The sequence below is a fragment of the Penicillium soppii genome, assembly GCF_028829465.1.
Source record: "Penicillium soppii strain IBT 18220 chromosome Unknown utg000005l, whole genome shotgun sequence".
In the NCBI taxonomy this organism is placed as follows: domain Eukaryota; kingdom Fungi; phylum Ascomycota; class Eurotiomycetes; order Eurotiales; family Aspergillaceae; genus Penicillium; species Penicillium soppii.
In genome coordinates this window covers 4860442-4886541 of record NW_026643235.1, presented here as the reverse complement: position 1 = coordinate 4886541, position 26100 = coordinate 4860442, and the positions used below count along the sequence as shown (strand labels likewise).

The 26100-nt window shown below is 46.2% G+C and overlaps 13 protein-coding genes across 13 annotated transcripts; 10 read left to right on the top strand and 3 right to left on the bottom strand.

Annotated features, from left to right (window-relative positions):
* Window positions 1–328: 328 nt before the first annotated feature.
* Window positions 329–1144, bottom strand: N7529_007298 (uncharacterized protein; the record flags this gene model as incomplete). The annotated part of the gene is made up of 2 exons (XM_057242825.1): window positions 329–602; window positions 684–1144. 2 exons carry the CDS (start codon window positions 1142–1144, stop codon window positions 329–331), a joined length of 735 nt encoding a protein of 244 aa, XP_057098184.1.
* A 70-nt stretch (window positions 1145–1214) lies between these two features.
* On the top strand, window positions 1215–3924 carry N7529_007297 (non-ribosomal peptide synthetase; the record flags this gene model as incomplete). The annotated part of the gene is made up of 4 exons (XM_057242824.1): window positions 1215–1259; window positions 1283–1582; window positions 1814–2482; window positions 2512–3924. 4 exons carry the CDS (start codon window positions 1215–1217, stop codon window positions 3922–3924), a joined length of 2427 nt encoding a protein of 808 aa, XP_057098183.1.
* A 446-nt stretch (window positions 3925–4370) lies between these two features.
* N7529_007296 (uncharacterized protein) lies at window positions 4371–4772 on the top strand (the record flags this gene model as incomplete). Its single annotated transcript, XM_057242823.1, has 1 exon — window positions 4371–4772. The coding sequence occupies one exon, from the start codon at window positions 4371–4373 to the stop codon at window positions 4770–4772; it is 402 nt and encodes a 133-aa protein (XP_057098182.1).
* A 111-nt stretch (window positions 4773–4883) lies between these two features.
* On the top strand, window positions 4884–5282 carry N7529_007295 (Nonribosomal peptide synthetases (NRPS); the record flags this gene model as incomplete). Its single annotated transcript, XM_057242822.1, has 1 exon — window positions 4884–5282. One exon carries the CDS (start codon window positions 4884–4886, stop codon window positions 5280–5282), a length of 399 nt encoding a protein of 132 aa, XP_057098181.1.
* Window positions 5283–5293: 11 nt separating this feature from the next.
* On the top strand, window positions 5294–6604 carry N7529_007294 (non-ribosomal peptide synthetase; the record flags this gene model as incomplete). The annotated part of the gene is made up of 1 exon (XM_057242821.1): window positions 5294–6604. The coding sequence occupies one exon, from the start codon at window positions 5294–5296 to the stop codon at window positions 6602–6604; it is 1311 nt and encodes a 436-aa protein (XP_057098180.1).
* A 401-nt stretch (window positions 6605–7005) lies between these two features.
* On the top strand, window positions 7006–8735 carry N7529_007293 (uncharacterized protein; the record flags this gene model as incomplete). Its single annotated transcript, XM_057242820.1, has 2 exons — window positions 7006–7428; window positions 7488–8735. The coding sequence occupies 2 exons, from the start codon at window positions 7006–7008 to the stop codon at window positions 8733–8735; spliced, it is 1671 nt and encodes a 556-aa protein (XP_057098179.1).
* Window positions 8736–10187: 1452 nt separating this feature from the next.
* On the bottom strand, window positions 10188–10594 carry N7529_007292 (uncharacterized protein; the record flags this gene model as incomplete). Its single annotated transcript, XM_057242819.1, has 2 exons — window positions 10188–10290; window positions 10347–10594. 2 exons carry the CDS (start codon window positions 10592–10594, stop codon window positions 10188–10190), a joined length of 351 nt encoding a protein of 116 aa, XP_057098178.1.
* A 3353-nt stretch (window positions 10595–13947) lies between these two features.
* Window positions 13948–14157, top strand: N7529_007291 (uncharacterized protein; the record flags this gene model as incomplete). The annotated part of the gene is made up of 1 exon (XM_057242818.1): window positions 13948–14157. The coding sequence occupies one exon, from the start codon at window positions 13948–13950 to the stop codon at window positions 14155–14157; it is 210 nt and encodes a 69-aa protein (XP_057098177.1).
* An 838-nt stretch (window positions 14158–14995) lies between these two features.
* On the top strand, window positions 14996–15458 carry N7529_007290 (aegerolysin family protein; the record flags this gene model as incomplete). The annotated part of the gene is made up of 2 exons (XM_057242817.1): window positions 14996–15096; window positions 15146–15458. 2 exons carry the CDS (start codon window positions 14996–14998, stop codon window positions 15456–15458), a joined length of 414 nt encoding a protein of 137 aa, XP_057098176.1.
* A 2056-nt stretch (window positions 15459–17514) lies between these two features.
* N7529_007289 (uncharacterized protein) lies at window positions 17515–19170 on the top strand (the record flags this gene model as incomplete). Its single annotated transcript, XM_057242816.1, has 5 exons — window positions 17515–17620; window positions 17691–17936; window positions 18005–18805; window positions 18863–19036; window positions 19061–19170. The coding sequence occupies 5 exons, from the start codon at window positions 17515–17517 to the stop codon at window positions 19168–19170; spliced, it is 1437 nt and encodes a 478-aa protein (XP_057098175.1).
* Window positions 19171–19283: 113 nt separating this feature from the next.
* On the bottom strand, window positions 19284–21730 carry N7529_007288 (non-ribosomal peptide synthetase; the record flags this gene model as incomplete). The annotated part of the gene is made up of 2 exons (XM_057242815.1): window positions 19284–21170; window positions 21236–21730. The coding sequence occupies 2 exons, from the start codon at window positions 21728–21730 to the stop codon at window positions 19284–19286; spliced, it is 2382 nt and encodes a 793-aa protein (XP_057098174.1).
* A 1286-nt stretch (window positions 21731–23016) lies between these two features.
* Window positions 23017–24522, top strand: N7529_007287 (uncharacterized protein; the record flags this gene model as incomplete). Its single annotated transcript, XM_057242814.1, has 2 exons — window positions 23017–23505; window positions 23560–24522. 2 exons carry the CDS (start codon window positions 23017–23019, stop codon window positions 24520–24522), a joined length of 1452 nt encoding a protein of 483 aa, XP_057098173.1.
* Window positions 24523–24877: 355 nt separating this feature from the next.
* Window positions 24878–25840, top strand: N7529_007286 (ATP-grasp domain-containing protein; the record flags this gene model as incomplete). The annotated part of the gene is made up of 1 exon (XM_057242813.1): window positions 24878–25840. One exon carries the CDS (start codon window positions 24878–24880, stop codon window positions 25838–25840), a length of 963 nt encoding a protein of 320 aa, XP_057098172.1.
* Window positions 25841–26100: the final 260 nt, after the last annotated feature.

Here is a 26100-nt window from a genome sequence, read left to right as displayed (position 1 = left end):
CTAACAAGGGCATAAACTATGTTATTTGATAAAATAAATCAATGTTTGAACCCCGATACAAGGCATGCTAAAATTAGATATTAGCCACAAGGAATAACTCAATGGTGGCAGCTACCTAGGGTGATATAGAATGTGCATTGAGTCTATGACCGATCGCTCGGTCCCAATGATCGACGGCACTATTTTTTTCTAGCACGATGTGCGACCGTCGACAGGCGTCGAAGATCCGCTAGTAGGCGGCTTGGCGGTGTACAATGTAGGAAAGGAAAGCTCCTAAGGGGTATTTTGTAATAATGATCACATACCGCCACTATCTCAGCGAGTGCAACTACAGGTAGTAGGGAAACAGGTCCAATAATGATTCTGACGCTTGCCTCCGTTCATTATCGCGCAGGCCACCAACGATGGATGCTTTCACCGGCAAACATTTTGATTCCACAGTCGGCGCCAAATATGCCTTAACAAACTTCCATACTGTAAAGAGAAGATTCCCGGCCTCCTCCATCAGCGATCGTGCACTCGTACGCCTTTTGTAGTCCATCAAATAACATCCAGTCTTGGTTGCACTCTCCATAGTGTCGTAGCAGATGGGCACAGCCAAGCTTTAGTAGGTCAAGATGAGCGAGTGAGGGATCGTGGGTGATAAGTATATCAATTCCATCTGATATCAATATATCACAAACGTCTTGGCTTCGGGGATATTGAAAGGCCCATTTAACGTTGCGCGTAGAGTAAGGACTTCCATGTACCCTAAGCTGACGGAAATTCGGACAGCAAATCGTTGCTTCCTCATTTTCCAGTTAGATGATATCGCCCCAGTCGAGCCAAGCCCGCTCAGATCGGGAGACTGCACGATTGGATGAGTCATCGCATTTTGAATCGAGTAGGTGCTCATGATTACCGGCAATGACGATTTTAGTGAGATGAAGCTGGGCGTGTAGCCAATTGAGCGATCCCTGGAGTTCCTTGAATGATCCTGACTGTATGAGATCACCTGGGCACCAGCATAAATTAAGATGTCTCCACCTAGAACGGCGGTTAAAGTGTTGTGAGTGTTGGAGGTGCATATGATAGAATTAGATCTAGTCAGTGGAGTGGCTGGAATAGGTTTCCGCCAGCTGTAAAGATCCTGTGCGAGGAACATACAAGGCTACACTTGGAACCTTTGCGATGGTCCCGGTCTTTGTCGCTTAAGGAGCTCATCCAAGGTGGACATGGCTGAAGGCTCGGGTTGGTCCGAAATCCAGAAGCGAGAGATGGTACATCTCTTACCTCAAGATAGAAATTTTGTCGGAGCATTGATATCCAGCCTGCTCACTTTGTTTATGCTGGTTGGCTTGTGATTCTCTACAATTACACTGCGTGCGAGTGGTTGGTTTTCGGAGTTGCAGATGAACTTCCACAGGAGAACGACAACCGAGTCGCAAATTGTTCGGTGCAAGTGTCACCGGGGGACATTCCTTTGGCATTGGTTCGAAACGGCAAACTGCAAAACTCCGAGAGATTAACTGTGGGCGATTACCAATTGAATCTCTTCAACTCCGTCATCACAAAAAATGCTCAAAACCCCATACAGCTGAATGTAAGTCGCGAGAGATTCGCCTGTTAACTTATGTGCACACCGTTGATGATGAGTACTTCAGTCTAAAGTCACACTCAATATTGATATCAACGATGAGACTGCTTCCATTTCATTTGGGTTCTGGTCTTCTATTTTATCCTGTGAACAGGCCGTTACACACTCGCAGAGGCCATGCTCCATATAATTGAGAACCCGTCAGCTAAAATCAACAACCTCAATATTTGCACACAGGCCAGCCGTGACCTCCTGTGTCAATGGAACCACCTCGTCCCTTTGGCCGAGCAATCCACAATTCACAACCTCATCCAACGACAGTGTGAAATTCGCCCCAATGCAACCGCAGTCTGTTCTTGGGATGGGAGCATGACATATCGTGAGCTCGAACGTGCATCAAACAAATTGGCATCAAATCTCCGTATCCGTGGCGTGAAGCCTGAAACGTTTGTGCCCTTGTATTTTAAAAAGTCGAAATGGACAGTCCTGGCAATGTTGGTGGTAATGAAAGCCGGCGGGGCATTCGTGCTCCTCGATTCGGCATTACCTCTTCAACTCCTTCAGACAATGTGTAATCAGGTCGAGGCTAAAATGATTCTATGTTCAGAGCACCTGACGGGAAAAGCCCGCAGTCTGGGTTGTATCACGATCCCAGTCGGCAAAGATCTGTCGAACTGGGTTGTGGCATACTCTAAAGGCAATGATGAGAATAGCACCGAAGAGACAATTGTAGGCCCCCAGAATGCTCTCTATGGTGCCTTCACCTCCGGTTCCACGGGAAAGCCGAAGTGTGCTGTCATATCCCATTGCTCATACGCATCCTCCGCCAAAGGACATATTGAACCATATGACCTCGGACCATCAAGTTGCGTTTTTCAGTTTGCCTCTTATTCGTTCAATGCGTCGGTATCAGAAACTTTGGACACTCTCATCAGCGGAGGATGTCTCTGCATCCCTTCAGCCATGGAAACGGGAGGATCGCATACGGCCCGTCAGAGTGTTCAGCCTTTACAGATGTTCTGTCACAAGTAGAGGGACCTCAAGATGCCCATTTGATTGGGTATGGAACTGGTGCCGTTTATTGGATAACTGATCCTAGTGACCCAGGCAAACTACAGCCTATTGGCGCTCCTGGCGAGCTTCTTATTGAGGGTCCCATAGTGGGACGCGGATATCTTAGTGATGCGGAAAAGGCAGAGGCGGCCTTCATCGATCTACCATCATGGCTACCTACTTTTCGTGGTGGGTCCTACGGGAAACTGTATCGAACTGAAGATTTGGTGCAATACACCAATGGTCAGCGGATACGATATCTTGGTCGAAAAGATGCCCAGATGAAGCTCAACAGACAACGGCTAGAGCTGGAGGAAGTGCAGCACGCTGTTCGAGAAGCCTTCGGCTGCACCGCGGAGAAAGTGATGGTTGATATCATTACGCCAGCAGATATCAAAAGCCAACCTATTCTAGTCGCATTTATACTATTGCAAAACTCGAGCACCAATTCTGGATTGTCCGATGATGCTGATATTTTTGCCGCACCATCAGCTGAGTTCAGGCAGCTGGCAGAGCTGGCTATTACTATCTTACGGAAATGCCTGCCCGGATATATGATTCCCTCAATACTCGTTCCACTCGCTGTTCTTTCCCTCACTGCCTCTGGAAAAACCTACCAAAGGCTGATTTGCGCGCGAGCTTCTGCACTTTCAAGGCGAGAGCTGGGATTATTCATGTTACCTGAGACAGGCAAAATTTTTCCATCGACAGAAATAGAACAAGCCTTGTATAAATTGACTAAGGAGATCCTGGTTCTTGAGAACTTTTTAATGGAAGACAATTTCTTTCATCTTGGGGGGGACCCGATCTCCGCCATGAATTTAACTGCTCGGGCTCGCGATAAAGGGTTTCGTCTACAAACTGAGCACGTATTCGCTGCCCCATGCCTAGCAGATTTAGCGCTGTCGATCGAAGTGTGTTCCACAGAACAAGCGCAACTAGAAGTATTCTCTCCTTTCACCTTGCTCCCAGGCTCGATGACGATGGAATCTGCAATCCAGCAAGCGCAAGCACAGTGTGATGTGCTAGCTGATGAGTTTGAGGACACATATCCATGTATACCAGCGCAAGAAGGAATGATAGCGATAACAGCAAAGTACAACAAGATGTACACCAGTCAAGCTGTGTTGCAGCTCCCAGTCGATCTTGACATCTCTCGGTTTAAGGCTGCCTGGAAGGAAACAATCGCACGCAACCCAATCCTACGAACAAGGATCATTGCAACTGAACAAGGATTACTTCAGGTCGTTATTCGACAAAGCATAGCCTGGGGAAATCCCACTGCAATCGATTAAGATGACTCTCGGGGTGTTTTTGGTCTTGGTCGCACTTTAATCAAATTGATTCTTGAGGAGCGTCAATCTAGATCTTTCATTTCCAAGCATCACTCAATATATGATGGTTGGTTGTTGCCATTGGTTTTGGGGCAAGTTGAAAAAGCTTATTTGGGCCATACTCTGTCATACAAACCTTTTGCACCATTTATCAACTATCTGGCGCAATTGAGCCGTTGGGATATGGAAAAATTCTGGCAAAGTTACTTGAACGATATCGTTGTTGCACCATTCCCAGCATCCCAGTATTAGGTGGTTCATCGCAAAAAGCGAAAGATACACAGGTGACTGTGGTGAAATCGATCACCCTGGGAGGAACAAACCCGAAAAGAATCACTCTGGCAACTGTACTTCACCTTGCCTGGGCAATTACTGTCTCCCAGTACACCAATTCCCGAGATGTAATCATGGGGTTGGTTTCATCCGATCGAAATATACCTGTTGAAGGCGTTGATCGGATTGTTGGCCCGTTAATTACCATCATGCCTTCACGCGTCGCTTTCGATGCCACCAAATCAATTGAAGAGATGTGCCTCCAAATCCAGCAGCAGGCTGTACGTAGCTATCCATTCGACCACATGGGACGGCAGCATTTGAGCAAGCTAGGAGAATACTGTGCCTCCGCCGCGAAACTCCGCAATCTCCTCGTCATCCAGCCACGGAAAGATCCTCTGCCTGGTATATTTGGGAAGTTGACCCAAGGTGGGTTCAACGTCAGCCTAGACAGCTACGATTTTGTACTTGAATGTAATATTTCTAAGGCGGCCGTGGACGTCAGCGCCAACTACAACCCTGGTCTTCTCAGTTAAGATCAGGTGAACAGGATTCTCAATCAATATGCAAGTGTCCTGGCGTACATTCAGGTAGCACCGCCTCAGGAACCCATAAGTGGTGGCTTATCTACCGTTTCTCCAACAGATATGACTCAATTGCATCGTTGGAATAAGGAAGTTCCTCAAACAGTGGAGATGTGCGTTCATGATCTCATCGAGCAGCACATAGTGGCGCAACCTGACAGATCCGCTATCGCTGCATGGGACGGTGATCCGAGCTATAGAGAGATGGGGCATTTATCTGACATTTTCGCACTTCACCTCGCAGAATACCGGGTTGGGCCGGAAGATTTCGTTCCTCTCTACTTTGAAAAGTCCAAGTGGACGGCGGTAGCGATGTTAGGAGTCATGAAATCAGGTGCTGCGTTTGTCCTGCTGGATCCCTCTCATCCCCTGGAACGTACCGGCGCCATCTGTCGCCAGCTAAAGGCATCAGTTCTAGTGTCTTCTTTTGACAACCAAAGCTTAAAGGCCTGTCAGGTTTGAAAGTTATCACAATGTGGGACTCTGAAGCTGATACGAAGGTGCCTACTGCGACTGTGGCATCACCGAAATCTCCAGCTCTTCCATCAAATCCCGTGTACGCTGTGTTTACCTCCGGCTCAACTGGTACCCCCAAAGGCACCGTCATTGAGCATCGAAGCTTTGCCACCAATGCCCTCAATGGTCCTAATTCCCAGTTTCTTGATCGCAAATCTCGCGTGTTTCAGTTTGCGTCTTATGCATTTGACGCAAGTTTCGCGCAGATCTTGTTCCCCTTCGTCAGTGGTGGATGTGTCTGTGTGCCCCACGAAACAGATCGAGCCACTGATGTTGTTGGGTGTGCTAATTCATTTGGCATTACTCATCTCTACCAGACACCCTCAATGGTCCGCACTTTACATCCATCGCAATTTACCACCCTCAAGACTCTGATTCTCTGCGGTGAGGCGATGAAACAGGATGATATGTTGACATGGGCTCATCGGGTCCAATTGATCAATGCCTATGGGCCATCCGAATGTACTATTGCTAGCGTGCAACGACTAAAAGTCACCGCTGGGTCAGAACCTAGTAATATTGGGACAAGCTGCTCTGCGTGCAGCTGGGTTGTTGACCCGGAAAACCACGAAAACTTATTGCCGATTGATGCAGTTGGAGAACTGGTAGTTGAAAGACCGATTGTTGGTCGGGGGTATATCGACGAGGAAGAAAAAACAACTGCAGTCTTTGTGAATTCACCAGCATGGTTGTGTCAAATCCGAGGGCAACGCCGCGTTTACAAAACCGGGGATCTCGTGCAGTATGACCCGATCATGGACGGGTCATTACTGTATAGGGGACGGAGAGACACCCAGGTCAAGTTGCGAGGTCAGCGCATTGAGCTGGGGGAGATTGAGTACCGGATCCTGCAGTGCAGTCCAAACATCAAGGACGTGATTGTGGAGTTGGTGACAGCGGAAAGCAAATCGCCCGCTCTGGTCGCATTCATTTGGGGCAACGAGTGGGTCAAGCCCTCGTGGGTCAAACCCTCGGCACAAGATGAGAGTCAACTATTGGCCTGCCCTAGCGCCGAATTTCGAGCCCTTGTGGCGGAAATGCAGGCTACCCTCCAAGATCAGCTTCCGGCGTACATGATTCCATCTGGATTTCTCCCAGTACGACGCATTCCCCGCACCAGTACCGGGAAGGCGGATCGGAAACGACTTTGCAAGCTATCTGTAGGTCTTTCTCCTGAGGATATGCTGCAGTTCAGGGGAAAAATGTCGGTCGAAAATCGCATGCCGGTCACAGAGGCCGAGAAGATATTGCCACTGTTCTTCGACTAGAATCAAGCCAAGTCGGATTTGAGAGCGACGTTTTCCAGATTGGCGGAAATTCCCTGACGATCATGCGTCTCCATGAAGCCGGAAGCGAGTGGAACAGATCTGATTCGACGCCTCTCGATCATCTCGTGGTCGGTCTATATGTCATTGGACAGTGAATCTTATTCCTACACTGCGTTACATTGAAACACTCAACATCGGAAAATCTTAATCGTCGGCCTACCTGCTATTGGCCTGTCACCTAAAACACTGAGATGGACTACGTTGCAAAAACTTGAAATCAACTCATTCCTCTAGGGTATGTGAACAACATTTAAATCGCCGTAAGATCTGTCTGAACCTCAGTCTTGCAGCGTAAGCACAATTCTTTTCGAAATTTGACGTGACTCTGAGATTCAGTAAATATGTCCGCCGCATATCCCGAAGGCGAGTGCTTCTTCAAGCGTTCCGCCTTGAAGACATCCACGTACGATGCCGACAAACCTGAGCATTTCTACGCCCATATGATGGTCGAGTACATCCGAAATAAACCAGCATTCCATGGTTCCTACGAAAGTGATTATGATAAGGATCGGCACTTTCATCTACGCTCAAACTATGAGGTAGTGAAGGGTGACTGGTGGAACACAGTCTATGGTAATTGGACCAATATTTCATTTCTATATGGTAAGAAACCATATCATGATCAATACAGGCATGCCGTGCATGATCTCTGTACCAATGGAAACAGCTTTAGAGATCAGGAAAAGGGAGCATCACTGGAGTCATGGTTCATGATGATACCAATGCCGATGTTGGCAACTGGTGAAGATTGGGTTCTCATAGATGTAAGTTTTCTATCTATGTCATACATGGAATGGAAGACACTTATTGATTCGCTTAATAGCGCTTGGCATATATCCGTGGACTATATATTCCTATCGCACATCAGGCATCTGAAGATTATCCCGAAGCGTGCACATTCCTTCAAGTGAACTTCGCCACCACCCGAGAGGTTCAAGTCCTATCCTATTGGGAGGATAGATTGGATAATTGGCGTGTAGTGAACCATGACCAGACCCTGAATCTGGATGCTACACTTGGTCTACAACCAGATGTAAAACAGACTATGGCAATCAACATACGAGCACTAGTGAACCTGCTCTCACTGCCTCGATGCCTTAGGTCTTCCAACGCTTTCTCCTCCAGGAGTATACTCATGGTCAACCGAGGGTTAGCATCCACAAAAGAGGCTCCACAAAAGTTTACTTCCTCGGTTGATCTAAGTTGGACCGACGTGGCCAGTGCTAATTATGGACTAGCTATCCAATGGAAACCTGCTCAAGCCAATGATTGGATTTCTCAATTTATCAAGAATACTGTGACCACTGCTGTTGGCTTCGTGCCCTTCATTGGTCCTCTTGCGGCTGTTGCATTCCCACTGGCATGGTCCGCAATCGCGGATCCGGACAGCTTCGAGGACACCCTACGCGGGCTACACATAGCCGCAGACTTAGTGATACATATACGCGAGGAGATTGAGAGAAGTGCTCATGAGCAGAGGAAATTTATACCAGTGGAATGGGTTGGTAAATCGGGTGTCGTCTTGTTCGGCATTGAGATGAAGGACATTCCGATAAAACCAAATGTTGAAGCTAGGCCAGTGGTAGATGAAGCGAAGCGAAAAGCAACCTTGCAGAAAATTGAATCTGCTAGGAAGTTCCAGCATTGGAATCTCATCAAAGGTCCGGGGCAAAGTGCGGAGAAGCCGAAAGCTCAGACAGCAGCCGTCAGCTCTTCACAAGCGGATCAGGAGTGGAAAGCGCCCTTACCAGAGGCTCCGAGGAAGTTATCTCTGAATGATATGGGACCCAGCACATCTTTTCAATTTGCTGGCCTGGTGCTTGAGAACTCTGGGGATAATCTAGCGCTCAAAACTGCTGAGATTGGATCGGAGGACGACAAAATTGGAGAAGTTCTGAAGAAAATTGTTCCTGATGAGACTATAGTCTCTGATGACACACCAGAGAACGACTATAACTGGATGGAAGTGTACCTTCAGGGATTAATGGATGGGGATGCACAGAGTTCGCGGGATATAGGGCAGGATATAGGGGATCTGCACGATACAGAAGGTACGCAGAACGACGAATAATTGTGATGGCCATTGAATGCTTTTTTTTCACGTAATTTATTTTCTGTATCTTAATTTCTCGGGTGATCTTTCACTTTCATTCAGATTTTATGGGTGATCCTTGAAATTGTAACAGTTTAGTATATCCCGACATTTATATTAATCAAAACGCTATTGTTTTAATAAAACAACCTATCTAGGTCTACCTAGACATATATTTCTCTTGTACCTTAAGTCTTCACTTCCAAGGTTGCTGCGCATTTAATCAATGCTCTTGTTCGCTGCTGTAAAGATGGTGAAGGCCTTCTTGGCCCAGGGGGGAGGGGTTTTAGTTGCTTCCTCTGGCCGTATAATTGATTTGGATACTTCTTAAACTGAGAAGCTCTCGTAAGAAGATAGCTGCTTTCGAGATCTAGTTCGTTTTTGCTTCTTCTTCTTCTTCTTCTTCTTCTTCTTCTTCTTGTTCTCCGCCCTTAATTCCTTATCTTCCTTAACGAGTAAAAGAGCGCTTTGTATCGAGGGCTAGAAGCCTTTCATAGGTTGATATAATGCCAGGCTAGGGTTTTTAGATCTAATTTGGAGTAGGGCCATAATCGATAAAGCTTGCCAGAGTAGTTATTTCTCGGTAAAGGGGGTTGGGCGCTACCTCGGCTCAGCAGAGGTGTCGAGTTTCGAAGGTGAATATCAAGGTTCAAATAAAAAGTTTACAGAATTCCCAAGAGGTTTTAATCTCGATACTTGGTTCACCACTCGGCTAGGCTGCTGCCTGTGTTCGATATTATCTCATTGAATTAGACTCCGGGGGTATCTTGTAACATACGCATCCCAGCTTGGTCGTTTCCTGGTAATTGGTGAGCGCGTCATGTAGTGAAAGTACAGGGCGGCATTGAGAGCTAGAAGTCAGATTCCAGAGTTTGAGCCCGGCTCACTTTGTCCGAAATAAATCATCCCACGACCAGCATTTTGTCTCCACTAGCCAATGGGTAAGGTTTAGAGCTTTGTTTAAATAGCTGCAACTAAAGTGTCATGCTGAAATAGCACCAGCCACTCAGTACATATGAAGAGGCTCTTTGGAAGTTTGGTTTTAGGAAGTGGATAACTCTACAGGTACGTAAAAGGATATTTATAGCTGTAGTAGCCTGTATATCGCTTTGGGAGTGGGATCCCAGGTCACTGGATATATATAGATCTGCAAGAGTGGCTGCCTGTCAGGCTGCACTCCACTAGGCAGAAAAAAGGATGAGCTGCTACTGCGACTACAAGTAACATGATCTTTCCATGATTTTGAAGACTACTGTCACAGCTGTACCTTAATTGAGGGTTTCAACTTTGCGAGGGGTCGGGGTAATGAAATTTACTTCCTACTTCTACTACTGCAACAAGAGACACTAAAATTACGTGTAAATATCCTCGCATTATTTCAGATCAATCCTGACTCAAGAGCGAGAAAAACTCCATGGTTAATCCTTTTCATCAGATAAAATCAAGTTGCAGCTGAATGTTCTTCGCAACCTCCTCTCCCCCTTTATTCCACATAGCCAGTGTCATTTTGTCACCAGACACCTTTCCCTTATACCTACAACACAACGTTAGCAAAAAATCTAAGTTCGTTATCAGAATAGTGCTTATTACCAATAGTACGTCTTATCCTTCTGATTAAAGAACAATTCGATTTCTTTCTCCCCAGAACCATTAATAGACACCTTATTGATAGTGCCGTGAGCAATAGAATTTGCCTTCTGTCGTCCGGAGCTATCTTTAGTCCATTGAAAGATGACAGAGACCTTATCTTCGGTCTGGATGTTATCTCTGAAGACGACGGTGAACACCTCGTCGGAGGCATAAGGAGAGTAGTTGATGTTACCGACGTAAATGAGCATTTTGAGTATGTTTTATCTTATTAAAGCTTATAGATTTTGAACTCAAATGTTTCGACAGAAATCTGGCGAATCTTTTATAATATCCTTCGTTTATAATTAGACTGAAGATACAGCTAGTAAACAAATGCGCCAAAGCCTTCTCGACTAATCAGAGAAGCCTTTATGCGTGGTGATCAAGATTCTTTATTTGCTATCGACTTCCGAGTCCTCCGTAGGGTGACAAGGATCACATCGTAGTGTAATATTAACTCCCGAGTCTTCCATGGGGTGACAAGGATCACCTCGCAGTGTAACATTTACTCCCAAGTCCTCCACTATAGTCTCTGCGGGCTCAAGACGGTAAAAACACAGATCAACTTCTTTTTTCTTAACAAGCAGTTTACCTTATGGAAAGTCATTTCCGTCCATTTTTTTCGTTTCTTCCATGACTAGATAGGATACGCTGTAATTAGGCCTTGACAAGTACTGTTTCTCGGCACTGCAGTACCCCGAAAACCACAAAGCACTGGAACTATCCATCCCGCGATCCCGAGTCACCGTACTTGATCAATGATCATAAGTGTTGTTTGCGATATGAGAGAGCTATTGACGGCTGTGAAGTCACTATCTAAATTCGATGAGCCTGCAGCAATATGATGTTATCGCTAATTCAAAAACATGAGGAATTCATGCTACCCACTGAAAAGTCACCTCAACTTTATGAGTGGCTCATTCGACAAATTTTTCGCATAGATACAAAGATATATATCAAGGGAATCTTGCCAGCTCGCAGGCGCCATGTCAATTTATTGACTTCCAACGTTATTGAAAAAACCACCAAAAGGCCGAAACCCTCAGGTCCAATCACCTAGATGGCCCAAAATAATTTGCTATATGAGGGTATCTTGGACACCTAGGAATTGACAACCGCGGTGGCTATTGAATAATCATTTCAGACAGGGGTACTGGATAGCATAAGCTCATTACCCGGAATTGACTACTAGCACCCCCAATGTCTGCCTGGTCTTGGACGGTGTCTGCGTATTTTCCGAAATGGTATAAAAGTCGAACTTATCAGCTAGTTCCTGAATGAGGAAACGCCTGCGAGACCTTTCACTTTGATTATGCCTGTGGCACTTGAAGTCATCCTGTAAAAACAAAAGAAACAACTTTGCTTGATGGTGACCAAATGATTTTCATCGCTGGAAGGAAAACGAACCTACTTTTTTTAAATGGGAATTACCACTGTGACTATCATGATTGATATAATGAAAAGTGTTTATTTTGCTACATAAACAGCACTGACTGAGCAAGAACCGGCTGAAGAGAATAATGGCCAAGACAGTCCGATCATTATGTTAATTTGATGCAATCACCTTCGGCTCGGAATTGAGGCAAGCGCCATCAGCCAGTATCGACAGGGCTCTCACGCGGTATGTCGGCCCGGGGGTAGATTTGCAGCCCCACTGCACAGAAATGATTATCCTGAAGGAGTGTAGGGCGAACGCGCCTTCATGCGCAGAGATCAAGTATAGACCGGCCAATTGACATCTGAGCATGATGACGCACAGGCTTTCTTGAAGGATTTGCGCCTCCTGAAAAAATCTCCAGATCTAGATAAAAAGGGCCGAGAAGTCTTGGAAAGATTGTGTTTATATTAATGGTAAAATCAATATACAGTATTTCTTCTTTCGGTCGCGTCCCCCGGGATCGGAGGACGAGTGCAACACACAGCCAAGAGAATACGCAGTTCGTGCAATTATATTAAAGTATGGTGCTCAAGTGATTGTCACCTTGTCTAGTATACTTACCATTGTCACACCTACATAATAAGCTAGCGCTAATAGGTCTATATATATTGCAACTCCTTTTGTTCCACCACATACGACCATAGGGTGTGGAAAACAGGGCTTCCCGTCCGCTCAGCCGTACTTAAGCCACACGCCGGTGAGTTAGTAGTTGGGTGGGTGACCACCAGCGAATCCTCACTGTTGTATGTTTTGGTGTTCTTATTTTTGATCTGATTTGAGTCAATGTAGACGGCTACCTTTGATTTATTTTGTTTCTCCTATGAAGGGCGAGTATTGCGAGCGCGGTTGGTAGTCAGTACGTAAATATGTAAGTAACAATCAATAACTGCGCAAGTGCCCAGGAATCCGTAAACTTTATCAAAGATTAATACATTCTCCAGTGGGGAGCCGAGCTGGTCGTGTATTTACTCTATCAAGTACGAACGAATTGTTACCCTTAGATATACCCTTGTTACTTTCTAGGCAAATGCTTGACAGAAGGCTTATTAGTCTTGGCCGCTACTGGTGGAAATATAAACGAACAAACATCGGCCTATTATTTGTGTCGGGTTCTATTGCCTTTCTACCATGCTACATGCGTGATGTTTCTTTTGGGTTTAGGCTGCGGCCACTAACTACTTTTAGAATATGGATCACCTCTCCTGCTTTTTGTACCGGAACCCTGAGAAAAGATTGTACCCCATAGCATAGATTGCAATTACGATGGCTGGTGCATTGCTAGCTTTTTTGCCCGCTGCATTGGCTAATGATAGATTTTCCACTGACCGGACTTTTCTAAAAAAGGGTTAAACAAATTGACCCAACCTGAGAATAAATAACTATGAAATTTTCATATTGTGAAAGGGCTGCGAAATAACCGCTGTTGTTTATTTGTGATCCCGACCGGTACAGGGTTATAGCATATCCAGGCATAAGTAACAGGAAACTCCTCGATCGAAATTAAGGGTTTGGCGAGTTAAGGCCTAGGGAGTCGTTAGTCCTAATGTAGTAAGCACTACGGTTCTATACGCCGGAAGTACCCTAACATGCTAATAAAGACTAGAACCCTGCATGTCTTGACCCAAACCGACCAATGATCGCATCTTCCATTTTTTCCTTTACTTCTCAGAGATTGAACACCATGTTTTCAAAGTCTTTGTGCTTATCTACCCATTTATCTTGTTTATATTATAACTTACCATATACATATTCGTAGACAATGGAGTATAGCGCAGGTGTTGTGGCGTACATTTGTCTTAGTTACACAACCAACAGCTGCCAGTACAGCGCTCACGGCATCAATATAAATTCCTTCCGCTAGTTGCAGCCCGCATCGCTAAGACTGCATAGTGGCTCTTCAAGATACCACCCTTGTTGATAAAAAGTGTGAAAGCAGTTAGTAGATTGATAATGTGAGACCGTAAGACAATGGCTTTTTGTAACGGAACATGGTATAAATAGGCCATAAATCCCACATACCGAAAGCTCTGTTCAATATCAATCCTCAATCTTCTCTTTGACCCTTATAAAGTTTTGCGCTGTCCAAAATATTGATTCTTTTGCAAATCGGTCCACTCAGTCAATATGAAGTTCTCCGCTGTCTTCGGTGCTTTCGCCTTGACCGGTCAAGCAGCTGCCTGGTACGGTCAGTTGAGTGCCGATGCCTACAACCAAGGCGAGGGTGGTCAAATTTCCCAGAATCTTTACTTGGTTGATTATACAACTGGATCCAAGTATAACGGCTTCCTCGTTGGTGGCTTCAATGCCTGTACGAGTACTGAATGCGGTGTCTAGTAAGCGGAAATGCTACCCATATAAACCTGTTGACATACGCTTACATAGGAGTAGCTTTGAGGAAATCCCCGCCGGAGGTTATAATTTCGAGGCCAAGGTCTGGAGAACCAGCGATGGATGTCATAATATCAACTTCGAGGGTGCCTTCGATGCTGGTCACGGGTACTGCTGTGGCTCACTTCCTTGCAACATTTCGGCCTGATACCGTATGTAATTTTTGCCCGGTCTTTTGTTGAGGGGAGCCCGACTTCTTGACTATGACAATATCTGACTAGGGTGGGTTTATATAGTAGGATCGATGACACCGATATCTCATACGAAGTCTTCCAAGACGGCGAAATATATGCGGTTCCAAGAGAGGCAAATATAGTATTACGAACTCGGGAGCAAGTTGGAACAATGTGATTGGATGGATATCGTACGTTATGTCAACGTGAGTTGCGGAGATGGCGTTGTCCGTCAGCCTATATAGTAAACTGGTAAGATGATAAATTGACTAGCAATATTTTTCATCAACTTTTACTTCCAATGATAAAAATGCTATATGAATCCCTAGATGCTCGCAAAGTAAATCAATCCACATACTATGTACATACATATATACATACGGATGTAATGATTTCATGAGATTCCCCGCAAAGTTGAACTCGGGTAGTCCCATGGGTCGAGTTGGCGTGGGCCAATGGCATCATACGATTGTCACCACAACATCCGATTTGGTCAAATGAATTACATCACTGATATTGTGGGGTAATTGCCATTATTTAAACCAACCTCCTCTCCGGAGCTCTTGGTGAACTTCAATCTACCATTTACTCAAATCTACAACACGAACAATATGAGCGACCTGAACAACTACAATTCTCAGTGGGTCTCATTCCACATTCGGGGTCACCTCGACAAGGGCGATGTTCTGGTCCAGAACACTGTCATTGAAGGGTATTTGTTGTTTCCGGAGATTCATCATATTTCTACTAATATATGACAGCGGTGAGTTCTACAACGTCGATGATCGCCGCAAGTCTCTCACTGAGGAGGAAATCGACGAAATTGTGATCGCCCCCGATGGTGTTGGCGAGATTGGTGCCCAGAGCCGTCGGGGCAGTGAGGGCCGCCTTGACTTGTTTCATGAGAATGACAAGATCTGTGAACTTCATTGGGAGAACAGAGGAGGAAAGTACGCCAATTTGGTCGAGGTGTTGGACAGTAGCGACAAGTACAGAATCGAGCATGGGGGATGGAGCTCAGAGGCAGGACCTCTCGGACACGTGTTTGTGGATATCTTGCCCAAGAAGAAGTAGTGCATTGCAACTACCACAAGGGGGCAATGTTGAGTTTTCATACTCCCCCCTGCTATTCTTCGCGTCAATACACCGCGTCAACCCGAGAGCTTGCCTCTGTCTGTTTGTTTTAAACGACACCAGTCACTACCGGTTATCACAAATTAATGGGCTTCAGAACCCAGCTTTCAAATCCACTCTCAATATACCTTAGTTTTCCATTTAGGGAATGGTTATCACTGAAATGGTAACATACAGGAGGAACTGGCCTTCCACAACATCGTGTCCAAAAACGCAGAGATAATGCAATTCATGTTCGGCAGCTGATCCAGGCTAATTTTCGTATCCTTTCATTGCTATGCATGTCCCGACCGCGACATTTTGTTCTTTGTAGGTTCCTGTTCCTTCGCTCTTTGACGGTAGTTTTACCTCTTTATCCCATCTAATTGAGTTCCAATCTCATTCTCATCTTTCGCTATAAGATATGCCAGCGACATACAGAGATTGGCATTCCCGTAGCTTTGTCTCAGTTTTGAGCATATAAAGCGGGAGAGTGCTCCCGATTCTAGACCTTGCATTCTTTCATTAAGAGCAGACATTTTTGGCGACTCCAATTCCCACACTGTCTTTCATAGCACTTTGAATTTACCGTCGGACAGAATGGTCGCCGAATTTTCTCCTTGGGAAACCAAGGGACAAGCCCTTCAGAGGTGGATTGAAAATGCACATGAATCAGACTGCCCATGCCCAAAGTCCGCCTTCACTTTGACATATAAGCCCGAGCACCCAGTCTATGTTATCGATAGTAAACCTGTGCAGCTAAATGCAAAACTGCTTACTGCTCTCAACGTCAGCAACGACGATTCTGCATATCGAAATATTTCTATTACACAGCGCGACGAGAGTCCACCAACTTGGTAAATTGGGCGTACCGGACCTGGTGTGGGTTTCCTTGACGATATCTTTCGATCCAACAGAAGCAAGGATCCATACATCTCGGAACTCACCTAAGCTGCTTATCAGCTAGATCTTCCTTTGGACAGCCTCGGTCAGTATTCGCAACTAACATCGACGAAGCGGATACTAATTCATGTGTCCCCCACAAGGTATAAATCCCAAGGGCTTCAATATCCATCTAGCACACTGCAGACATGGAAATCTTCCTCACCCGAGTTCCAGATTCTGGTAGGTACTGGATTTGGCAAAGTTGTTGGGGCTTTTGTTCTGTGCGTATGGGGTCAAGGCCGAAAGCAACTTGCTAGCATCTCTAATTTCCACATTGATTCCGACCCTCATAAGTTGTACATGCGGTTTGAACTAGAGGATGTTGTTCATGGTTATTAGTTTGGTCCACTTAGGGGCTTTTTTCGATATATTTTGGTTTAATGTTGCGTTGCATTCAGAAAAGCGAAGACATCCTTGGAGAAAAACAAATAGAAATTTCATGACGAAACGAATTAGTTCTCATTCACCCGTAAGATCTATAAAGGACAGCAAAAAGCAAAATAAAAAAACATACAACAGTGAGGATTCGCTGGTGGTCACCCACCCAACTACTAACTCACCGGCGTGTGGCTTAAGTACGGCTGAGCGGACGGGAAGCCCTGTTTTCCACACCCTATGGTCGTATGTGGTGGAAGCAGTTTTGAAAAGAAATATAATCTATCAGGGGGTGAAAGGTTGAGTGCGCTATAGGCGGGGTGAGAATTTGGTTGAGAATCCCCGAAGCTGCCGACCACTTAAATGTCGATCGGAGGGCGACGGACTGTGTACGTGTAGAATCTGGGGACCTGCATTGTTCCTGGCTGACAAATAAATTCTTCAGTGCAGCGTTGGCCCTGTGGTTGGTGCATCGGCTCACAAGGGGCGAGTAAGAACAGGTGTTCGGCGTGGCGATCCTGTAAGGATTACGCCCCATTCATAATAATATTTATTACATTCCTCATCCCCTAAAATAATCTTGGTATAAATTTCCGAAAGATTGGATCTCGTATTGATAAGCCGAATTTTCTTTATGCTCTAATCTTCCCAGCATGTGCCTTGCAGAAGTTCGTGTGTGAGGTACAATAGAAGTAAAATGTTTCGAAATCGCGTCGAAGAGCAGCATGACGCGCCATGGGGTCATCGCTGGCGATCATCCGATACTTTTATTATAAGTACGATGAGTCTGGCATTGTTCACTGGTAAGTGACAACGCGTACGACAGAGATGGGCTCAGCATCAAATTTAGCTAACGCTTATGATGACGCTTAGATGAACTGCTTTTTGCCTTCATGATACCTTTGCTACCTACTTTGCTGGAGCATCGAATCGGTTTAGACCCATCTCTTACCCAGAGGTACACATCCATCTTTCTTATGGAAGGAGCATTTGTTTCTATAGTCTCGAGTCCAGTCATTGGGGCGATAGCCGACGCGATCTCCAACAAAAAGACGCTCTTACTGACCCTCCTTATACTGGCTTTGATCAGTACGGCTTGCTTATCACTCACAACCCAGTGTATGTTTCTTTTATTCCTTGCTGGTGATCAATGGTCGCGTTCATACCCAAGCTGACTGTGTATGCAGTGGTGTGGCTGTTTGTTGGTCGACTCTTCCAATGTATCACTAGCAATGCATTGTGGATTATAGGAATGGCAACTATGGCTGAGAATCTTGGAACAGAGCACATGGGCAAGATCGCCGGTCTCACTTCCACACTCACAGCTGCAGGCACCACCGCCGGGCCGGTACTCGCAGGTCTATTGTTTGAAGCGGGAGGGTACTGGTGCGCGTGGGCAGGCGCGGCTGCGTTTCTCCTGGTGGATATCATAATGCGTCTCTTCATGATAGAAAAAACTGTCAAACTTCGGCGAGCAGTGGAGGTCCAGGAGAGAGAGCCTTTGCTACAAAATGGCTCGCCCACCGTCGCCGGAGAACAGTCCAATCGGTCAATTCCTTCGGAGCTGAAGGGATGGCGTTTCCACATTTGCCTGCTCCGCGAACCGCGTTTCTCTGCGGGGATTTTCTGCGCTTACGTTTTCGCCGTACTGATTGGCTGTTTCGAAAGTACTCTGGCAGTACATGTGCGAAGTGCATTTGGATGGAGAGCCCTTCATGTGGGATTGCTATTCACCTTAATCCAGGGCCCTGGCATGATGTTGGCAGCTCCAGTCGGCTGGATGAAAGACCGGATAGGATCGCGAACTCCGACGGCGGTGGGATTCTTTGCCTTGGTGCCCTTTGTCGTAGTCTTGGGTATTCCTGGTGACAATCTCTTCTCATGGGCAAAAGATGAAGCTTTGGAAAAGATCGTCTACGTGGGTTGCATGGCAGCTATCGGATGTTTGTTGTCCCTCCTGAACGGGGCAGGCTCTATTGAGGCAACTGGTGAGTGAGCCCAGGCCATATACAGTTCACAAGCTAAGGTAGGTTGAACCCCTTTAGAAGTGATTGATAAACTTGAAGCGCGTGAACCCGGTAAATTTGGTCCCAATGGGGGCTATTCTCGCGCCATAGCTGTGACTAGCATGACCTGGATGACTGGGTTGATGACCGGTCCTCTTTTGGCGGAGATCGTGGTCGGAACCTTCGGATACTTCGAGCTGCAATGTTGTCTTGGTGAGTTGCTTTGAAAGCTCAAAGGGTCCCGTTTACTGATCGTTCTAGGGGTCATATGCTTGATAGCAGGTGGCGTCGCTCTGTTCTTCTTGGGCTCCCGCAGCCCGAAGTCTGTAGAGCAGCTAAGTGTGTGATGTCAATGTAAATTCATTTATATAGAGTTTATCTAATAGCAATATCATAACTGGTCAATTGCTATTGGCATGAGCAGCATGTATTCACTCTTTCTCCATGTCAGACGAAAGCCTCATGGAGGGAGAAGCTGTGTGCCTCCAAGATGGGAGGTGGGGCTGCTGCGTGTCTCACGCTCCTTGGCATAGAAAGTTTGTGCCAACAGTCGGATCATTCTGCGATCAGTCTTTTTGGAAGGTGTTCGCGGGACTCGCGTACCTAGCAAAAACAACGTCGGGATCATGTAGAGCGGGAGGGATATGGCAAGGACTTCCTTGATCTGTGCCACTTTTGAACAGGCCGTATGATCTTGACTTGCGTCTTTGAGACAGAGCTCTTCCGTTTCGGAGTTCTCTGGGTGATCACTGAGGTACAAGAATGCAGCAAGACATGGATCTTCTTTACCATCAATGACACCGAGAAGATCTACTACAATGGCGTCTTTAGATGTGAGAGATTTTCTTGCAAGGTGCTCGACCTCAATGACATCAATTCGACACCCATCCAGCTTTACAATTGTGTCTTTCCGTCCAATGTACTCAATTCGTCCCTCAGGAGTCCAGCGTGCCAGGTCTCCTGACTGATACAAACGGATAGATTGTCGATCTGGATGAAGCTCGCTCAACCAGCGCGGTATCTCCGCAAGAAAGCCAGCTGGCTTAGTGCGATCTGATGCTTGATGGTCCTGGTCAAGATAGCCCCTTGAAAGATGAGGCCCCTCAATCACAATCTCCCCGACGGCGCCAATTGGCATCAGCTTTGCTGGGCATTTTGGGTCGACAATCCAGATTGCACCACTAGACGGTCTCCCGATAGTAGCAGGCGAACTGGTAGGGTCATGTACATTGTCATTGTATGCACAACAAACTGCTGCCTCGCCCATGCCAAATTGATTGATCAGCTTTGTTGAGCTTTCAGCCCAATTGCTCAGAAGATCTTTCGGAAGAGGCTCTCCGCCAACACATAGAATTTTGAGATTGCTCATTGCTTCTGGTTTTGCTTTAATGGCCACGGTAGGTGTGAGGAAAGCAATGTTGGCGTTGAGCATTTGGATGTTGTCGGCCAGATCCTGAACAGTCTTCATCGGACCTGGTACACAACAGCAACCTCCTACAATAAGAGGAACCAAAAATTCCAAGTTGCTAATGTCAAATGCGTAATCGTCGAAATGCAAGAACCTGGTGTTCTCATCCAGACCGAGGTTGTGCGCGTAGTCTCTAATAGCGGAGGCGTAGGACCGGTGCTCTTGCACGATGGCTTTTGGCCTGCCGGTGCTCCCAGAGGTGAACAGGACCGTGCAAGCATTAGATGGCTGAATGACTTGACTTGGAGCTGATTGCGGTCCCAATGGAAGCGTCCATAGCCATTCAGGGCTGACTGCAATGACCATTTCAATTGTGTTACGGAATTGTTCTGCAAAGCCAAGGTCACTGAGCATAATCTTAGCACCGGTGCGCTTTATCACTGAGTTGAGATAGGCTGGTGGATTGCTGGAGTGAATCGAAATGTAGGCTCCTCCTGCCCGCAAAATGGCCAATCGCGCTACGATTGCCCACGTTGACTTCTGGAAGCTACTCAGAACAAAAGTCTCGGGCTGTACGCCCAATCGATTGAGGTGAAGGGCCAGTCGGTGCGACAAATTATCCAACTCTTGATAAGTCAAGTCGCCATCAAATGAGCGAACTGCAAGTTTTGTTGGATGTTGGTGGCAATTTTCCACGATTAGATCGTGCAGACATCTAGAACTAGATGTCGCTTTCGTCCGCGTAAGGTTCTTAATTATTTTTCGATGGGGCTCCGGGCAGTAGTCAATCGCTTCGAGCTTGAAGCTCACAGGATGAGCGGTAATTTGATGCAGGACTTGTTGAAATGTCCACAACATGCTGTCGTTTATGTAGTTTGCGACATTTTCCGAGTTCCTGATGCTAGCGCTCATCCGGTCATTGCTTTTGACAACAACAAGCTAGATGGTGAATGGTGGCAAGGGATCAGATTATGAAAGCCAATGCATCGCAAAGATCCGCTTACCTCTAGTGTTTCATCTAGTAAAGTCGATGGAGTGAACAGTCGGTCTGGTATCGTTACATATCTGAGTGCTGAATTGCAAACGTGGCGGGACTGAGGGAGATCCGAAAGTCGAGCGCCATAAGACTGTGGTGAACTTGTCACTGTGCCGAATTCCTTCATCTCCAAAGCTTTGAGAAGTGACGATACATCCCAATCTGGATTCACTCGCACGGTGAAAGCGACTGGGGGATTAGATCTCGGAATTGATTCTTCAACATAGCTCAAGCTCATCACCTCATCTGGGTGGAAGCAACGAAGGGTTAGAATCCATGCGGCTTTCAAAAAAGTCGATTCCCTGATAGGCGCCACCGATACTTTAGTCTCTTTCGTGCTGGCCCAGTAGTGGCCCAGTTCAAGTCCAATGAAGCCATCAGACGAGCAAACAGACTCAGTGGTTTGATGGTCTATAAAACTTTCGATGGCCGACCTATTGGAGTCTAACAAACTCGGAGCCATCGTTTGTATTCGAGAAACAAGCGACAGGGGGAGGAGGTCAGAGGGTTGTTGGAGCGCAGAATACTGTTTCATTGAGAAGGTCCTTACCTGAGACACCTACCCAAGAGATTCTACGCCCACCGTAACCCGTCAACCTTACTTCCGGAAAATGTACCTACTCTGTATGTAGTTAGGTAGTGCCTTGATTACAAGCGGTAAGAAAATCTTATTTCCGGGAGAATACCAATAATTTGCACGAATCTTGAAGGGTTTAGATCCAATATTGTAAAATACTCAGATGTTCTTTCTTTCTCTTTCCTTTTCTCTTTTGTCTCGCTCCCCCGACGAATGTACCCATTGAGTCAGAGATAGTGTAGTTAGCTTTAGTGGAGGAGGATCCCGAGAATTTTGGAAAAGTCAATAAATTACCAATCAAGGGTACTACTCCGTATAACACAATGCGTTAAAGCCCGCGCTAATATACAGGGTGCATGGTTATCGAATTACCCACGGTAATTTGTATGCCGACTTCAATTTCTTCCTGCGGCCAACATACGGTGTACAACTATGGTGATGTAACAAACTAGCAGACTCACCCCCGCACACAAGCTCAGAATTCCTCATCATGTTCTAAATCCCGTCAATCTGACTCGTCAAATCAAAGTGACCATTCAACCTGCCGATCTCGATGGGGCGCTTTGGCGATCGATCTTTTTACCTGGCTGTGGAAAGTCGGCCGCCACTCGTTATTTCAGGGGGCGCCGAACTTGACATATTTTGAAGCTCCATTGTTGACAGAAAAATAAGTATGGATCGTTTCAATTTTTTATGTGTATCAATCTATCGGGACAGTGGGAAACAAAGGAAAAGGATTCCAAACAGACAAAATCAACGAAAGTAAGGAGTAGTCCTACGAACGTCCCTTTTCGCTGCCAAGGCATCCCGGTTCGCACAGAATTGTTCAACCACAAATTCTAGACCGCGACTTAGCGTGCATACGAGAATGAAAGACATCCTAGCTCCGTTGTGGCAGACTGAAATTGTGACAACTCCTGACAGGTTTAGGCTATGTCCTATACTGACTCCTCTTTCTCGTATTATCATCGCTGCATTTCGCATAACTGATATCCACTCCTGGTATTTTTGGGTCGCTCAGCTGGTCGAAATGGGGTGAAGATCATCGAGCGAGATCCAGGCAATGAAACCGTGGGAGTGGGTTATCGAGAGTATGTGTTCCTCGCTTTCCCTCTTTTTTTTTGTCACCCTGACTGTAGCCAAGATCGTTACATCTACTCCCTGTTTGCATCATGACTGTCACCATAAGCTCAACCTCCAATGGCGATAGCTCGGTGGAACCCCCTCTAGATCACGATCTTCACAATGCCTGGGGCACCATATACTCGAACAGCGGCTTCATGAACGACGACCGCACTCGCCGAGTATGGGAAGACTACACCGTAAATCCCGCCAAAGTTGAACAACAGTATCATCTTCTTCTGAACGAATATACTGAGCGTTTCCAGTCCTTTTTCGGGGGATACTGGCCCATCACGTTTCACGCACATGTGAGCGATGTACTCATACCAACAACTATAGCAAGCCTCATTCTCAACACGGCATCAACTTGCCCATTGGTGGTGGAGGATCCCACATTGTCGCCGTTGCTTAAGGATGATCCCGAGCCAGACAAAGTTCATCAATTTGTACGGGAACTACTAGGCTGGACCGATGTACATATCACGGCGCCAAAGTTGGCCATTGTGGAGGGAATTTATGGCAGTGCTTATGGGCCCCTAGTAAGTCTCTTCATTATTCCGTGGCTGATTGCAAGTAAATAACCAGCAATACAGGCCCATTCGTCAAATGAATGGGAATACAGAATTATCGGATCGGGCCCTTCGTCGGTTTTTATCAGTCAAAGTGACTTCTCGTCCGAGGACAGATTATTGACCAAGCTGATTGCCGCTAAAAATGAAGGCTGTGTGGCGGTTATCTGTGATCTGGTGGATGCCTCAAATGGAACTGTATTTCCTCCCGAGTTCTTTCGCCTCTTGCGATCCTGCTGCGATAACGCACGTATTTGTCTTCTCGTGGACGAGGCTATGACCGCAATACGATGCGGAGCGCCCTTGGCCTCTCAAAGAGCAGAGTATTTCGAAGAGGGAAACCTTCAGCCTGACATGATTGCGTTTGGCAAAGGAATGGGCGTCAGCGGCATTGCAATCAACTTCGATGGCCTAATGATGCAACACCTAGCTTTTCATAAGCGGGAACTGATTCTACAGTCCATCAGATTCTGGCGTTCTATGGTAACCAGGCCCATTGCTACTCCAGTTTTAATTGAGGCCTTGGGGATTTTGAACGTGGCCGAGGCGGAGGATTGGCCAGCAAGAAGTGAGCAGATCGGAGTTGCATTCCGGAAATTCATCCATCGCTATTCTGGAAAAAAGGGTCACGGAAATGAGATTGTACGCGGGCTAGGCGCTTTTATTGCCATCGACCGTGAGTTTTCCAAGAAATTTCTCGTCTCGGCGGCATTTAGAAGGAACAGTTCTTGGGCACGGTGGATTCCCAAGCTCAATAGCACTGCTTTTGTTAATGATCAAGCGATCGAGACTTATTTGGTTGGCTCCGGTGCTAAGCACCTCCGGCAATCCCTGTCCCAGGAAGCAGAACAGCTGGGGACAGCGCCGCTGTGGTGTTGGGTTTGTGGAATTGACGCGATTGTAGAGGACTGGTGTCGAACTTGCTTTTTGGGGTACTGTGGCACTGAGGACTGTGCAAGGGCTTTCCACGCTCATAACTGTCTATAGAACCTACCAAATTTTGTTTTTGATTCGTTTTTAGAATGGCTTGACGTCGAGTCAATATGATTAGATAATTCTGTTGTTAGTGAATATGAGAGGAGCCATTGCAATGAATGGGGTAGGCTACATAAATGGTAACTGGGCAGTCATTGGGCATCCTGCGAAAGGAATTCACACTTGTGTACCAGCATGGAAATTTCTAGTTACATATGTACAAAGAACGTATAATCTGTAATAAATAATTCGCGGGTATAATATAATACCATTAATCAGCAAGAGCAAAGTTTTCCAGCTTCGCTCATTGGGGTTTCGTGTTCTAGTGCGAAGACCAAGATATGCCCCCCATCCACAACATAGGAAAATGAAGCGAATCCTTTTTTTGACTACCGTGCCACCACACATAATCCAGAAATATGTTTCTGACGACGATTGGTCGAATGATATGTTACCAGCTCATCTCTCGAAAAGGGGTGCCTCAGTAACCATCAAACGCTGGACAGACGAGGACATCATCACCACCATCCTGGATAGTGACCTAGTGACTTTCCTCTGGGCCGAAGATTACATTCAACATCCTGTTGCCTTTCGAGAATTTCTGGAAACAGCCAAAAAAGCAATAGAAATAGATCGAAATGGGGCAAATCCTCCCTGCGTAATGAACCATATCGACCTAGTCAAATGGAACATGGACAAGAGTTATCTCCTTGATATGCAACGAGCTGGGTTCGACATACCCACGACCGAGATCCTCGATGCAGAGCAATTTTCGTCCCCATCCGCGCTGCACCAACGACTGCAGATGTTTCAATTATCCGGCTCTGTTGTGCTCAAACCGTCTATATCTGCGTCCTCCAACAATACCCGACTCATTTCAGATATTTCAGCACTATCGAATGACGATACCGCATATCTAGATTCATGCACGAAGGGTGATCTACAAAGCTCGTTAGTCATACAGCGATTCGAGCCAGCCATCGCCACAGGCGAATATTCCTTTGTTTTCGTTGGGGATCGGCTTTCTCACGTTGTGTTGAAATCCCCTAAAAGTGGTGAATTCCGCTGTCAGCCTCAATTCGGTGGCCTGCTTTGTCCCCAGCCTATCAATACAATTGAGGAGAGAACATTGTCAATGGTGAATACTATCTTCGACACCCTCAGAATGTGGTTCGGGAAGGGATCAACGGGTAAGATGGGATACCTACGGATCGATGGTTTGGTGACCGACGAAACCGCCTTCATCTTGATGGAAATCGAGGCCATTGAGCCTTGCCTTTATCTCGAACTGGAGGGCCTTCAAGAGATGCTTTCTCTCTTGTTGAAATAGTACCTGAGCAATCGATTGTTATCAATTCCATACCCATATCAAATCGAGCCGATAATTTCGCCCACGGCTATTTCATAGTAAACGACCTCATATCTGGTGCCAAATTCTCGTTGTAGTAACGTAAGAAAAAAACAACTAAAACGCTATATAAACAATCTTTATTAAGTGCGTGAGAAGGGCTGATTGGAGGTTTGTAGAAGATTACCAATAAAGTAAGATCACCCGACATTACGCTCAATGCTGCTTGGTAAGCAGCTTGG